The 13,541-nt window shown below is 41.1% G+C and overlaps 1 protein-coding gene across 1 annotated transcript in view; it reads right to left on the bottom strand.

The window, feature by feature from the left end:
• Window positions 1-4,074: 4,074 nt before the first annotated feature.
• The window catches only part of LOC126108244 (ankyrin repeat, PH and SEC7 domain containing protein secG-like), a 28,210-nt gene continuing 18,743 nt past the window's right edge, over window positions 4,075-13,541 (bottom strand). The window contains exons 3-4 of the mRNA XM_049913473.1: window positions 8,938-9,061; window positions 4,075-4,662 (exon numbers count right to left, since the gene is read on the bottom strand). Coding sequence (XP_049769430.1) covers window positions 4,078-4,662; window positions 8,938-9,061 — 709 coding nt within the window. The 3' untranslated portion in view covers window positions 4,075-4,077. The remainder of the gene's footprint in view (window positions 4,663-8,937; window positions 9,062-13,541) is intronic.

Below are 13,541 nucleotides of genomic sequence, written 5' to 3'. Positions count from 1 at the left end.
ATGTTCTCGCTGTTCCTGATTTCCAACTATGATACACACAAAAAATGGCTCTGAGCACTATGGGACTTAACATCTGTGGTCATCAGTCCCCTAGAACTTAGAACTACTTAAACTTAACTAACCTAAGGACATCACACACATCCATGCCCGAGGCAGGATTCGAACCTGCGACCGTAGCAGTCTCGCGGTTCCGGACTGAGCGCCTAGAACCGCTAGACCACCGCGGCCGGCTATGATACACACACCTACCTGCATTACCAACGACAACGCCACGCCCATTATACAATCTGTCTTGTTTTAATTTTATTTTCCCTTATACTTATCACAGAAGTGTTCTAGCTACACTGTATAGTCAAATGGTCGTAACAACAGCGTATAACAACTAAAGTGCACCATATGCTTCCGTAAATATATTGGAAAATTCAAGTTCATTCGAAACTGTTTTAGCTAATAATATCACTGTACTTCTACCCAATATGTAGAACAGACCTACAATAGATCAAGAGACAACATAACGCAATTTAAGGACAACAATATTTCAGTCATTTTTCCCACAATTTCAGTTGACTGAGTTACACTGCTCATCGCACTAGACCAGGGATCGAATTTGTAGCGCGTACAGAAGTGACTGAACACAAGAATAGGAAGCTTAAGCCAGCCCATTGTTCCCTGTGTTAGAATCCACAGGTCTCACATGATCGTACCAAACCAGTCGCTTCCTTTCTATCGACTGTAGCATTATTCGTTTGTGTGTTCATTTCCTTAACCAGGCCAATATCGCAGTTTTCCAACACCTTCTCGGACATGTAACTTCCACTGTGAGGGGGTCTTTCTGTTCTTTGTCAGCGTCCATACGTCTGCACCATATGACACAGCGTCTTCCATGAAACTCCTATACAGTCACTACTTTGTAGCTTCGGAGATATTGTCACTTCCTACCTTTCAAATTTTCACAATAATTGTCAACATTATGACAATACTATACATGCAAGGCGATTTCAGATTTTGGGCATAGCTGTATCAAAATATGAAGTATAAAAAAGGTACATTGATGCCCTTTTTCTAAAACGCATCTAAAGTAAGGGACACTGTAGGATTATCATCAATAAAGGAATCAACGAATTAAATAACTTAACAGTAGGACCTATTTCATTTGTAAAGCATGCACTATTTACTATAGTTATTTAACAGATTTACAAGCCAAAGGCAATACAATTTTACACCTGTATTTTCGTGACTTGTACAACCACCTCACCAGTGTAATTCTTTCTGATGAGTGTCAAGTTACATCAACATTGGGAAACCAATGTTGCTACTCATGTTCAAAGTTGGCAATCAGTCTTCTGCACCAAATTCAACCACAATTATTTTGACTGTTGCAATTTGATTATGTGAAGTAAAATGACGTTACTACAAGGATAGAATTTTCTTTACTATTTTTATGTGCCTTCGTTAGCTTCTAACTTAAGTACTGCATTTAGGTACTGGTTTCTGTTCTAATTAAAATGTATGGTTGGCGTTGTCAAACACCAAGCAGTCTACAATGAGCCACCTGCAAATTTATCAGCTAAATTTACTCAGTTTGGAACAGTTTATATTACATTGCCACCATATCGCAGCTTGGAAGATAATCTGTCGTTGCTACTTATATTCTGCTGTAACAACCTATTTGACGAATGAGACAGCTGAGTGTATTGTTTACTTATTTGTTTTCACAAATTTGCATAGTTATTTCATAAAAGGTTAGAAACACTACTGGTTTTTGTTATTTTGGCATGGAACAGAATGTAGATCTCGTGTTAAATGTTCAATTTTATGATCCAATTGCCAACACAAATACGTCACACTCCGCCATCAGTTGTAGAGTTCATGACACCCATTGTTCAGCAGACTGGGCAATGGGGAAGTGAGGGCGATGTCGGCAGTGGCGCCTGTCCAGCCAGAGTTGCTGTTGCTGTGCTCTGCCCCTACGACACCTAGCTGAGGGCAGTGCACTGAAGACTGGCAGAAGGGAAATGTGGAAAGCGAGAACATTTCCTGCAGCATCCTGCAATATCAGAGTGAAGATCAATGTTACCTGACTGTTGCGAGAGCGTATCACAAGAGCAGCATTACTGCTGTGAGTTCACACTTACGCAACTGGCCATTAAAATTGCTACACCGAGAAGATGACGTGCTACAGACGCGAAATTTAACGGACAGGAAGAGGATGCAAATGATTAGCTTTCCAGAGCGTTCACACAAGGTTGGCGCTGGTGGCGACACCTACAACGTGCTGACAGGAGGAAAGTTTCCAACCGATTTCTCATATACAAACAGCAGTTGGCCGGTGTTGCCTGGTGAAACGTTGTTGTGATGCCTCGTGTAAGGAGAAGAAATGCGTACCATCACGTTTCCGACATTGATAAAGGTCGGATTGTAGCCTATCGTGATTGCGGTTTATCGTATCGCGACATTGCTGCTCGCATTGGTCGAGATCCAATGTTAGCAGAATATGGAATCGGGGGGTTCAGGAGCGTATAACGTAACGCCGTGCTGGATCCCAACGGCCTCGTATCACTAGCAGTTGAGATGACAGGCATCTTATCGGCACGGCTGTAACGGATCGTGCAGCCATGTCTCGATCCCTGAGTCAACAGATGGGGACGTTTGCAAGACAACCATCTGCACGAACAGTTCTACGACGTTTGCAGCAGCATGGACTATCAGCTCGGAGACCACGGCTGCGGTAACCCTTGACACTGCATCACAGACAGGAGCGCCTGTGATGGTGTACTTGACGACGAACCTGGGTGCACGAATGGCGAAACGTCATTTTTCGGATGAATCCAGGTTCTGTTTACAGCATCGTGATGGTCGGATCTGTGTTTGGCGAAATCGCGGTGAACGCACATTGCGACCGTGTATTTGTCATCGCCATACTGGCGTATCACCCAGCGTGATGGTATGGGGTGCCATCTGTTACACGTCTCGGTCACCTCTTGTTCGCATTGACGGTACTTTGAATAGTGGACGTTACATTTCAGATGTCCTACGACCTGTGGCTCTACCCTTCATTCGATCCGTGCAAAACCCTACATTTCAGCAGGATAATGCACGATCGCATGTTGCAGGTCCTGTATGGGCGTTTCTGGATACAGAAAATGTTCGACTTCTGCCCTGGCCAGCACATTCTCCAGATCTCTCACCAATTGAAAACGTCTGGTCAATGGTGGCCGAGCAACTGGCTCATCACAATACGCCAGTCACTACTCTTGATGAACTGTGGAATCGTGTTGAAGCTGCATGGGCAGCGGTACCTGTACACGCCATCCAAGCTGTGTTTGACTGAATGCCCAGGCGTATCAAGGCTGTTATTAAGACCAGAGATGGTTGTTCTGGGTACTGATTTCTCAGGATCTATGCACCCTAATTGCATGAAAATGTAACCACATGTCAGTTCTAGTATAATATATTTGTCCAATGCATATCCATTTATCATCTGCATTTCTTCCTGGTGTAGCAATTTTAATGGTCAGTAGTGTAGCTTCTCCTGAGTTGAATGTGAACTGATTCCAGAAGATAAGCACTTATTGTGGTTTGAATATTGCTACAAATGTCACGTTGTATTTAAAAACACAATCCATTGAATCATCTTACTACAGATGCACAAGTAGGTTCAGTCTGAGATCAAAGCTGAAAACTCTAACTGCAGCGATCATATCAAGTAAGCTGGGCATGATGAAGCTTACAGTAGTTTGACATCATCATATATGCCAGTACAAAATACTTTTCAATAATCAAATATTGTAGAGTACTGTGTTTGTTAGGTATGAAGTGTGTATTTATCTGTTCTTGTTGGCTTCTGCAAAGAGCAGTGTAGAAATTTGTCTTCAGAGAGAGGTTGCCTCCTGTTACTTAAATTAGTTCACTCAGTATTGCTGCAGTGTTATTAAGCATTTACAGACGCTACATAATGATAGGTACAAATGAGTGGCTGTGGGAACAACATTTTTCATTCTTTATTTAACAACATAAGAAACAGATTAGGGAGACTATTTCAGTACTATTACACAAAAGTTTGTAGGTCGGCCTGCCTCATGATAACAAATCTATCAGCTGCCGGTTGTTTTTCTGCCGGGCTTTGTCCAGGGGGGTGAACCCATCGTCATCCATAACATCCCCATCAGCTCCTGCATCGAGCAGCATAGTCGCCGCCTCAATGTGGCCACGCCACACTGCGTCGTGCAGCGGCGTTCTCCCCCACTTATCCCTCGCGTTGGGATCAGCAGATGACTCCAGCAGTATCTGCACCAGAGCCACATCACCACTGTATGCAGCCAAGTGCAGAGGTGTGTTCTGGTCGCTGTCCCTGTCGTTCACCTCCGCACCAGCATCCAGTAGACACCTCACGGCCTCCGTATGTTCCCCCTGCACTGCCCAGTGTAGGGCAGGCATCCTGTGTTCGCCCCTGCCTCTCACCCCCACATCCGCCCCTGCAGCGAGCAGTGCTCTCAGCTCCTCTACGGCCCCCTGCTCAGCTGCCTGGATCAGCCTTCTGTTTTTCCCTTGTTGAGAAAGTCTCCTGCAAATAACAGATGAATTCTTACTGTTTACTATAAGCAAACACACCTTATGAAGGAAACTATCAAACGAACAAACAGAAGAGTTCTGAATGTACATCTGTCCAGAAACACACCTACTATATTTCCCACTTCTATTATACAAATGAGTGTCAAACTCTGTGTATATCAAGGTATAGAAGTAGTGCTGTAGCCCCTTGTCAAAGTCTTCATCCTCTGTCCATTAAAAATTCCTTTACCCAGTCTTTCAAGAAATTGAGTTGTCACATTTTCACCAATCATTTGCTGGAAATCTGTTCTGTTGACCTCAAGTGAAACAGATACTTCACACAGTTAATACTGTTTCTGTGTGCAGCAGTCCTTCCTTAAACTACCATAGGTGATACACAAACTGAATTCCATCTGCAAATATTTAATGATATTTTCTGGACAAGGAGCCAAAAAGGTTCAGTCCAGTTATCAGCACATTTAGTCACACACACACATGCCAAATAGCGAAAGTTTTGCAGAAAATGATTTTGTTGAAAGAAGCACTTTAAGTGGACTGCTACTCACCCACACTCATACTGTGTGTATGTTTGTCGCTTTTGTTTTTGTGACCTGTACATGAACACATGTGGATATGCACACTGCCACTCTGAAGTACCTGATAGTGTACACTAATATTCATACACACACACACACACACACACACACACACACACACACACACACACACACACACACACACACACACACTTCTGACTAAATTCTTGTTGCTGTCCCATGTCTTCTGGCTACTGCAAAAGTTACAATCCATGAAAGTAAATTAATCTTTCATGCATTTTGCTGGACTACCATTAGAAACGTACTTGTAAACAAACATTGTCTTAGTGGAAATACTGATTACATCACACACTGATGTAAGTACTGGAAAATCTGCTGTGTCACTTGTATCTGACTATCTCATTGCAATCGCCATTGCATAAAATATCTATTTACTCATAGTATGACCTGTGCATCATATGTGCTAATATCTGCAATATGCCAACTTCTCTAAAGACCTTAAATAAATAAAAACAATGTAGTTTTCTCAGTGTGCCAAGGGAGGTATTACAGCTGTTCAACTTAATGTTCATCTTTCAACAACTCAGTTTCATTTCTAATTAGATGCACAGGAAGATGCTAAGGCTTCTTTTCCAATTAAAAATAAATCTGTGCAAATGAAAAATTAATGACCTCAGATGCACTTCATTTCTTAAAGAGAAATCTTAGCTTTCTAACTTTTTATGTGACATGTCGCCTAATCTTAGATCGAATAATAAGATAGATGTGCATTTTGAACGACTTTACAGTACTTGACACCTGGAAGTTCTTTTGAAAGTGTCTCACTAGGGACAGCCCTGGTGGAACTGGTACACCTTTGCAGGCATTTAATGTGTTAACTGGTTCACACACACACACTTCCTGACATGGAAGACTAACAATAGTGATGTTTCATTTTGAAACATACAGATGACAGATGTGAAACTCAGGTTAAAACTTTCTAGGACTGTTTGTCAATCAATCCCTGACATGTGGAATCCAAGATTTTGGGAGAAGCAACCATGTTGCTTCATGTACAGACATATGTATGTGTTTCTATCTTCAAACCTTTTGCGATGGTAATGAACAGTCAACTAGTAAGGAACAGTGACAGTCTGAGAAATTCATCTTACCAAATAACCTCACCACTGAAGTGCAATTTCTGAGACCCATTGTCTGATTGGCAGCCAGTTCTCTCCACACCAATCCCCTGTGGAAGAGACCTCCCACTTCTTTCCAGTACTTGTGCTGGATGGTAGAGTTACTGCAAGTCTACATCACATATGCCAATACATTTGTATAAGTGCTTCTGTGCCTCAGTGTTTTTGGATATTAAGAAGAGAGGTGGAGGTTTACTTGGTAAAGGCCTGGGGACATTGGAAGATTCCAACTGAATAATATCGTGGTCGAAAAGAGATCTTGAAATCGGTTATTGAATTATGAGGGGTATTCATGGGCAGATGCAGACTGAGATTACAATTCAGCTGTAGTGTACACCAAAGTTGAAGAGAAGCTTCAAGAAGAACCAGTGTGTAAATAAGTTGAATACTGAAGTATTGAGGAATACAAGGTTGTAGATAATCTGATATTGCATTCGAAGATCGGTGAACAGTAGTGAACATCTCCAAAAAGGGCAACCACAAAAGTCTGTCACTCAAACGACTTCAAGGAAAGGATCCCCGTAGAATTTTTGGTAAACAAAGAGAAATATAAACTCATTGAGGAAATAAAAAAATAGAAAAATATTCAGTAGAAGATAGGAATACAGCAATGTAAACCACTCTGGAGTGAAATAAATAGCTAGTAAAAGGAAAGATAAAGCACAATGGCTGCAGGAAGAATTAGAAGAAATCGAAAAAGAAATGACTGTAGGAAGGACAGCTTTGGCACATAGAAAAGAACAAACAACATTCGATAAAATAAAGAACATTGATGTGTGGCACCTTATATCGCTCCTGTCTAGAGCCTGTGTATAAGGAGAATGAGTCACGCATGTACAGTGACAGATGGTCTGAAGCGGGTCCAGTTGAGTATATATTCTAATTTTCATCCACCAGAGGACAGCAGCGCACAGAGACATTCAAGAAACAGGTCAAGAGAATGTTTTCTAACATGTTCTGTTTATTTCTTGAAGGTGTTTTTTTTTGTTCATTTATGTTGGTACAGCTTTTTATATGCTTTTAGTAGTGTGAATGGTGCGTGAATGTGGTCTAAAGTAAATATGTAAATCAGTGTTCTACTGTACGAACTGACGTGACAAATTTTTAAGGCAGTGTGAATGCAGACGACGAGGAATTTTGTATCATAATATGTTAAGTCCGAGTTGCAGTACGGTAGGTTTCCGCTTGGCTATCCTACTAGTGATCTACTGTAATGAGTCCACAGGTAAGTGTAGGACAAAAGTAACCACACTGCCCCAAGGTGTCAACATGAAAAGTTCAAAAGGAGTTACGTAGTTAAACTCAGAGGAGAGAAGGGATGAAAATCTCTGTGAGGAGGGAAACTGTCAGATGATTTAAGAGAGGAATAAATGGAAGTCGAATCAGAAAACATAATAATTCAGTACCAGACTCAGTGTTTAATAAATCTTTGGAGGCAGTGTGCACAAACAAGGAATGCGATTACATAACAATCCTTCAGAATTTCTGTAATCATTTAGGGAAAGTTGCAAGCAAATAACTATTCTAGTAGATCTACAGAATCTATGAGACTAGAAATATACCAACAAACTTTCAGAAAAAAATATCAACCAGACACTCCAGAATCGAACAAGGGCCAATAGCTGAAAGTACCTTCACACAACGAGCTTAACATATCCAAGTTACTGACTGGAGTAATATACAGATGAATGGAAAACTACATTGAAGATCTGTTAGACGACAGGATTTTTGAATCTAGGAAAAATAAAGGCTCCAGAGAAGCGGTTCTAACCTGTAATTGATAATGGAAGCAAGATGTAAGACACAATGATTCAAATAAAAATACATTCTTAGTATAACACATTTTAAATAGAACTAAAATGGATAGAATAATTTCTCCTAGCCCGATTCAAAATCCTAACCTCATCCAGACAGCCCTGAGAGTTTTTGCTTGTTAATTTTTGATTGTTATGAAAATATTTGTATCATTTATAAAGAAAAAGTAGGACCTATGTGATAGATGATAGGAGGTGCACTATTGATGCATTAGTTATGTACTGCATGCATCCCACAATTTTTGTTACGGATCTTACAAGTATTCACACCAATTAAGAATGCACAAGCAAAGACTTTAAGGATTATCTGTGTGAGGCTAGTAATCGGTATTTGGATAAAAGAATCTATTTTATAATTTTCTTTCAGTCTGGTTGAAAAATGCGTTTTCTACTGTTATGTGAGAAATTCCTCAACGGATTTTAGATTGTGTGAGGAATTTCTCAATGGATTTTAGACATTTTGGTGAGATTATAAAAATTTGCTGGCTCAGATGAAAATAAAATCACTGAACTGTTCACTATAACTCACTATTTGCTCCTCTTTCTAATTCATTTTTAGGTTCCTCTTAAGGTACAATTTTTCACAACATTACTCATCTGACCATATATCCTTATCTTTTCATCTCGCCTCTCTGACTACCATTGAACCTATATTGAGCATTTACATTTTCTTTTTGTTTTGGTAGCTTCCTCACCATGTAATTGCATGATGAGTGTATATATAGGAGAGGGAACTCACTGTATGCGAGAGACTGCATCGCCATCAAGTGAAGGAGCTGTTGTTGTTGCCATTGCTGTTGCCATTGCCGTTGCTGTTGACATTGCCATTGCCGTTGCCGTTGCTGTTGCTGTTGCCGGTACAGCTGCAGCAGGAATCTGACTGCTGTGGGACTGGCGGGTGGCGCTGGCGGTGGTGGTGGTGGTGGTGGTGGTGGACCTCACTTGTGTAGCGGTTGGTGTGCTGCACACAAAAAGTGAGATGCACAGTGTGAGCACGTGTGACCATGTGGGAACCATGCAGTGGCTTATTGTAACCAGTACAGCAGTACTGTCCACACACAGGCAATAGGCAGAACACACACCAACAACAAGAGTAGTGCTTCAGTTAATACAAATGACTTAGCACTGAACTACTGCTTCTCTTGAGTTCGCCACAGCAGTAATTCATTATACCAAGCATAAGATGGTTTAAAATTAAGCACAAACAAAAGGTACATACAGTGACTGACAGTTATGCTAAATTTAATCACAGAATTATTATACAGGTCAGTGCAAGTTCCCTCAACAGCAACAACTGCAGACGAATTAGAAGTGTACTATGTTGGATGTGACAGTAATTTAAATTTCATTATTGTCATACTATCATCATGATACAGTGTTCAAAGTGTCTATTAAAAATTGGGGTTGTGAAGGCACAGACGTTAAAACATGGACAGCTGGTTTTTAACTGACTGGAGAAAAAAATTCAGAGTAGTAAACAGTGCAGGAATGCGAAAATCAAGATTTCGTGATAGAAACAACCTATGGTAGTGGGAAATTGACCTAGCATTAAAAATGTTATCGCAGAAACTGAAATTTTATCCAGTACATAGAGGTTTCGCAAATTTAGATATTTTAAAATGGTTCAAATTGCTCTGACCACTACGGGGCTTAACTGTTGAGGTCATCAGTCCTCTAGAACGTAGTACTACTTAAACCTAACTAACCTAAGGACACCACACACATCCATGCCCGAGGTAGGATTCGAACCTGCGACCGTATCGGTCGAGCGGTTCCAGACTGGATATTTAAAACATTTGCTCTCACTCTCTAAGTACCCATTAAGTCATGAAGTGCTTAAAATCAGCAGTGACATTTACCAGTGAGTAGAAAAATGGCTCTGAGCACTATGGGACTTAACATCTGTGGTCATCAGTCCCCTAGAACTTAGAACTACTTAAACATAACTAACCTAAGGACATCACACACATCCATGCCCGAGGCAGGATTCGAACCTGCCACCGTAGCAGTCGAGCGGTTCTGGACTGAGCGCCTAGAACCGCTAGACCACCATGGCCGGCCCAGTGAGTAGAACTCACAGTGAGCTGAATGATAACACTGGAGGGATCATCTGTATGTGTTAGTTTGTGTGTGTGTGTGTGTGTGTGTGTGTGTGTGTGTTTGTATGTGTGTGTGTGTGTGTGTGTGTGTACGTGCGTGCGTGTGTGTATGGGTGAATGAGTAAGCACACGCCATTCCAATGGTTACTAATTTAATGTTGTTGGTGTTTTCGGTGTTGCACATTATGAAACATTGGACTCGCTTCTATTGTCTCACCATGTGCAATCGAGAAATGTGGCTGGAATGTTTGCACAAGCAAGCTGTACTAACAAAACTAGATGACAGAAGTTTTTGTGTAATGTACTGAAGACTGAAAATATTTGTGTAACAAGCTGGCGTGAACACACGTAGTAATGGAAAAAAAAACTGCTGTTCCAAGAGCTCTCCATACCACAGCTTACAGAGGGTGTGCTCCTATATTGAAGTGATCTGTGTATCAGATGATAAAATGTTTGTAGAAGATATGGTGCTTTCCTGATTTCACTATTGTATTTATGACAGTGGATGTGTGTGTGTGTGTGTGTGTGTGTGTGTGTGTGTGTGTGTGTATGTATGTATGTGTGATGAGGAATGCTACGATTTATAATATTGGGGTCTGACACTGCTAGTGACAGACATGAAGCCAGTCGATCACATGTAGATGTGAATGCTAAACTCGACGAGAAATTTACCAGTAGGAGCCAGAAAACTAAAAATAGCATGGATACAAGGATGGGTTGAGTCATGGGGTTATAACAAACTCTTCAAAATCGTGGGTGTTTGTAATTTGAAACAGCATGCAGAACAAGTTTGGCTTAATGCAGACAAATATATTTATGTATAATGTATTAAAAACAATTTCTTTACAATAAAAATACAGAGCAATAGTAATATGTTGCTTGCTTCAAACATGTATTTACATTTTAATCTACACTGAACTATAGAGATCAACTACTACTATGCAGGCTATAAGTTGATTAGACTTAATAGAGGAAGTACTAGCAATGTCACCTCAAAGCCAAGGTTTCCAGTAGGTCAAACAGGACATAATGTATTGCATAATATTAAAATCTAACTGAAACATGTTTGAGTGTTACTGGTTAGTAGACTTGTAGGTGGCATATATAACTGTAAGATGGTGTGCAATAAAGGAAAGATGGATCTCAACGATTCTTCAGTGTTCAAGCTGAGATGGAACAGCAACAACAACAGATGGGGTAGAGAAGATCATCGGCTGAGGCCTAGTAGTATAGCCATAAAGCAACCAAGAGAACTATACAGGGACCTGACACCTGTTGACTGAGGATGCAGCAAAGTGTGTTGACCACAACAGCCCTTTTCTGTGGAACGCACCCACATACTGAGTATGCTCTGGATCATGGTTGAACAAAAAGGGAAAGAAACCGAGATGGGTAGACTCAGCATAGTGTGCGATCGGCCGCAGCTGTCATGAGGAGTGGTTTGTGGTACCATGAGGTGGTCACAGAGTGTCTGTGTGAGGAGTAGGCAGCCACCCATTCTACATCATCTACATCTACATCTATACTCCGCGAGCCACCTTACGGTGTGTGGCGGAGGGTACTTATTGTACCACTATCTGATCCCCCCTTCCCTGTTCCATTCACGAATTGTGCGTGGGAAGAACGACTGCTTGTAAGTCTCCGTATTTGCTCTAATTTCTCGGATCTTTTCGTTGTGATCATTACGCGAGATATATGTGGGCGGTAGTAATATGTTGCCCATCTCTTCCCGGAATGTGCTCTCTCGTAATTTCGATAATAAACCTCTCCGTATTGCGTAACGCCTTTCTTGAAGTGTCCGCCACTGGAGCTTGTTCAGCATCTCCGTAACGCTCTCGCGCTGACTAAATGTCCCCATGACGAATCGCGCTGCTTTTCGCTGGATCATGTCTATCTCTTCTATTAATCCAACCTGGTAAGGGTCCCATACTGATGAGGAATACTCAAGAATCGGACGAACAAGCGTTTTGTAAGCTACTTCTTTCGTCGATGAGTCACATTTTCTTAGAATTCTTCCTATGAATCTCAACCTGGCGCCTGCTTTTCCCACTATTTGTTTTATGTGATCATTCCACTTCAGATCGCTCCGGATAGTAACTCCTAAGTATTTTACGGTCGTTACCGCTTCCAATGATTTACCACCTATGGCATAATCGTACTGGAATGGATTTCTGCCCCTATGTATGCGCATTATATTACATTTATCTACGTTTAGGGAAAGCTGCCAGCTGTCGCACCATGCATTAATCCTCTGCAGGTCTTCCTGGAGTACGTACGAGTCTACTGATGTTGCTACTTTCTTGTAGACAACCGTGTCATCTGCAAATAGCCTCACGGAGCTACCGATGTTGTCAACTAAGTCATTTATGTATATTGTAAACAATAAAGGTCCTATCACGCTTCCTTGCGGTACTCCCGAAATTACCTCTACATCTGCAGATTTTGAACCGTTAAGAATGACATGTTGTGTTCTTTCTTCTAGGAAATCCTGAATCCAATCACAAACCTGGTCCGATATTCCGTAAGCTCGTATTTTTTTCACTAAACGTAAGTGCGGAACCGTATCAAATGCCTTCCTGAAGTCCAGGAATACGGCATCAATCTGCTCGCCAGTGTCTACGGCACTGTGAATTTCTTGGGCAAATAGGGCGAGCTGAGTTTCACATGATCTCTGTTTGCGGAATCCATGTTGGTTATGATGAAGGAGATTTGTATTATCTAAGAACGTCATAATACGAGAACACAAAACATGTTCCATTATTCTACAACAGATTGACGTAAGCGAAATAGGCCTATAATTATTCGCATCTGATTTATGACCCTTCTTGAAAATGGGAACGACCTGCGCTTTCTTCCAGTGCTGCTTTCACTTTTCTTTCTGCACATCGAAATACAATCTCTGACTGGAAAAACTAATCACTGTTTCGTTTGATGTGCCTTGTAAGTAAGTTCCAAAATAACAAAAACTTATGTTGTACAGGTTAATGGGATATTGCATATACAGGGTAATTCGGAATCTGAAAATGCTACTGATGTGCGGTTTTCACAGGACAGATTCTTAGTCAAAGGCTCGTATTGTTGGCCAATCAACAGATTCTAATGATATTCAGTAACCGTATTTTTGTGTGAACATATACTTTTTTAAATGGAACAATGACTATCGACGTTGACAGACTAAAAGTGGGGTAAATTAGAGTGTCAGTGGTGTGTGTTGCAGGATTCTAGTGTGAGTCATGTACGAGACATCGTATTGTGAAAGATTTGCACACAGACTCTTGCTTGTGCCATTCAACCTGCATAGTTGCTGGGTGTGTTGTTGCTATGTTTGCTTGTAGTGTGCTT

This window comes from Schistocerca cancellata, chromosome 11 (genome assembly GCF_023864275.1).
Source record: "Schistocerca cancellata isolate TAMUIC-IGC-003103 chromosome 11, iqSchCanc2.1, whole genome shotgun sequence".
Lineage (NCBI taxonomy): Eukaryota > Metazoa > Arthropoda > Insecta > Orthoptera > Acrididae > Schistocerca > Schistocerca cancellata.
Note: the sequence above shows the minus strand (reverse complement) of the source record. Positions and strands in the feature narration are given on the sequence as shown.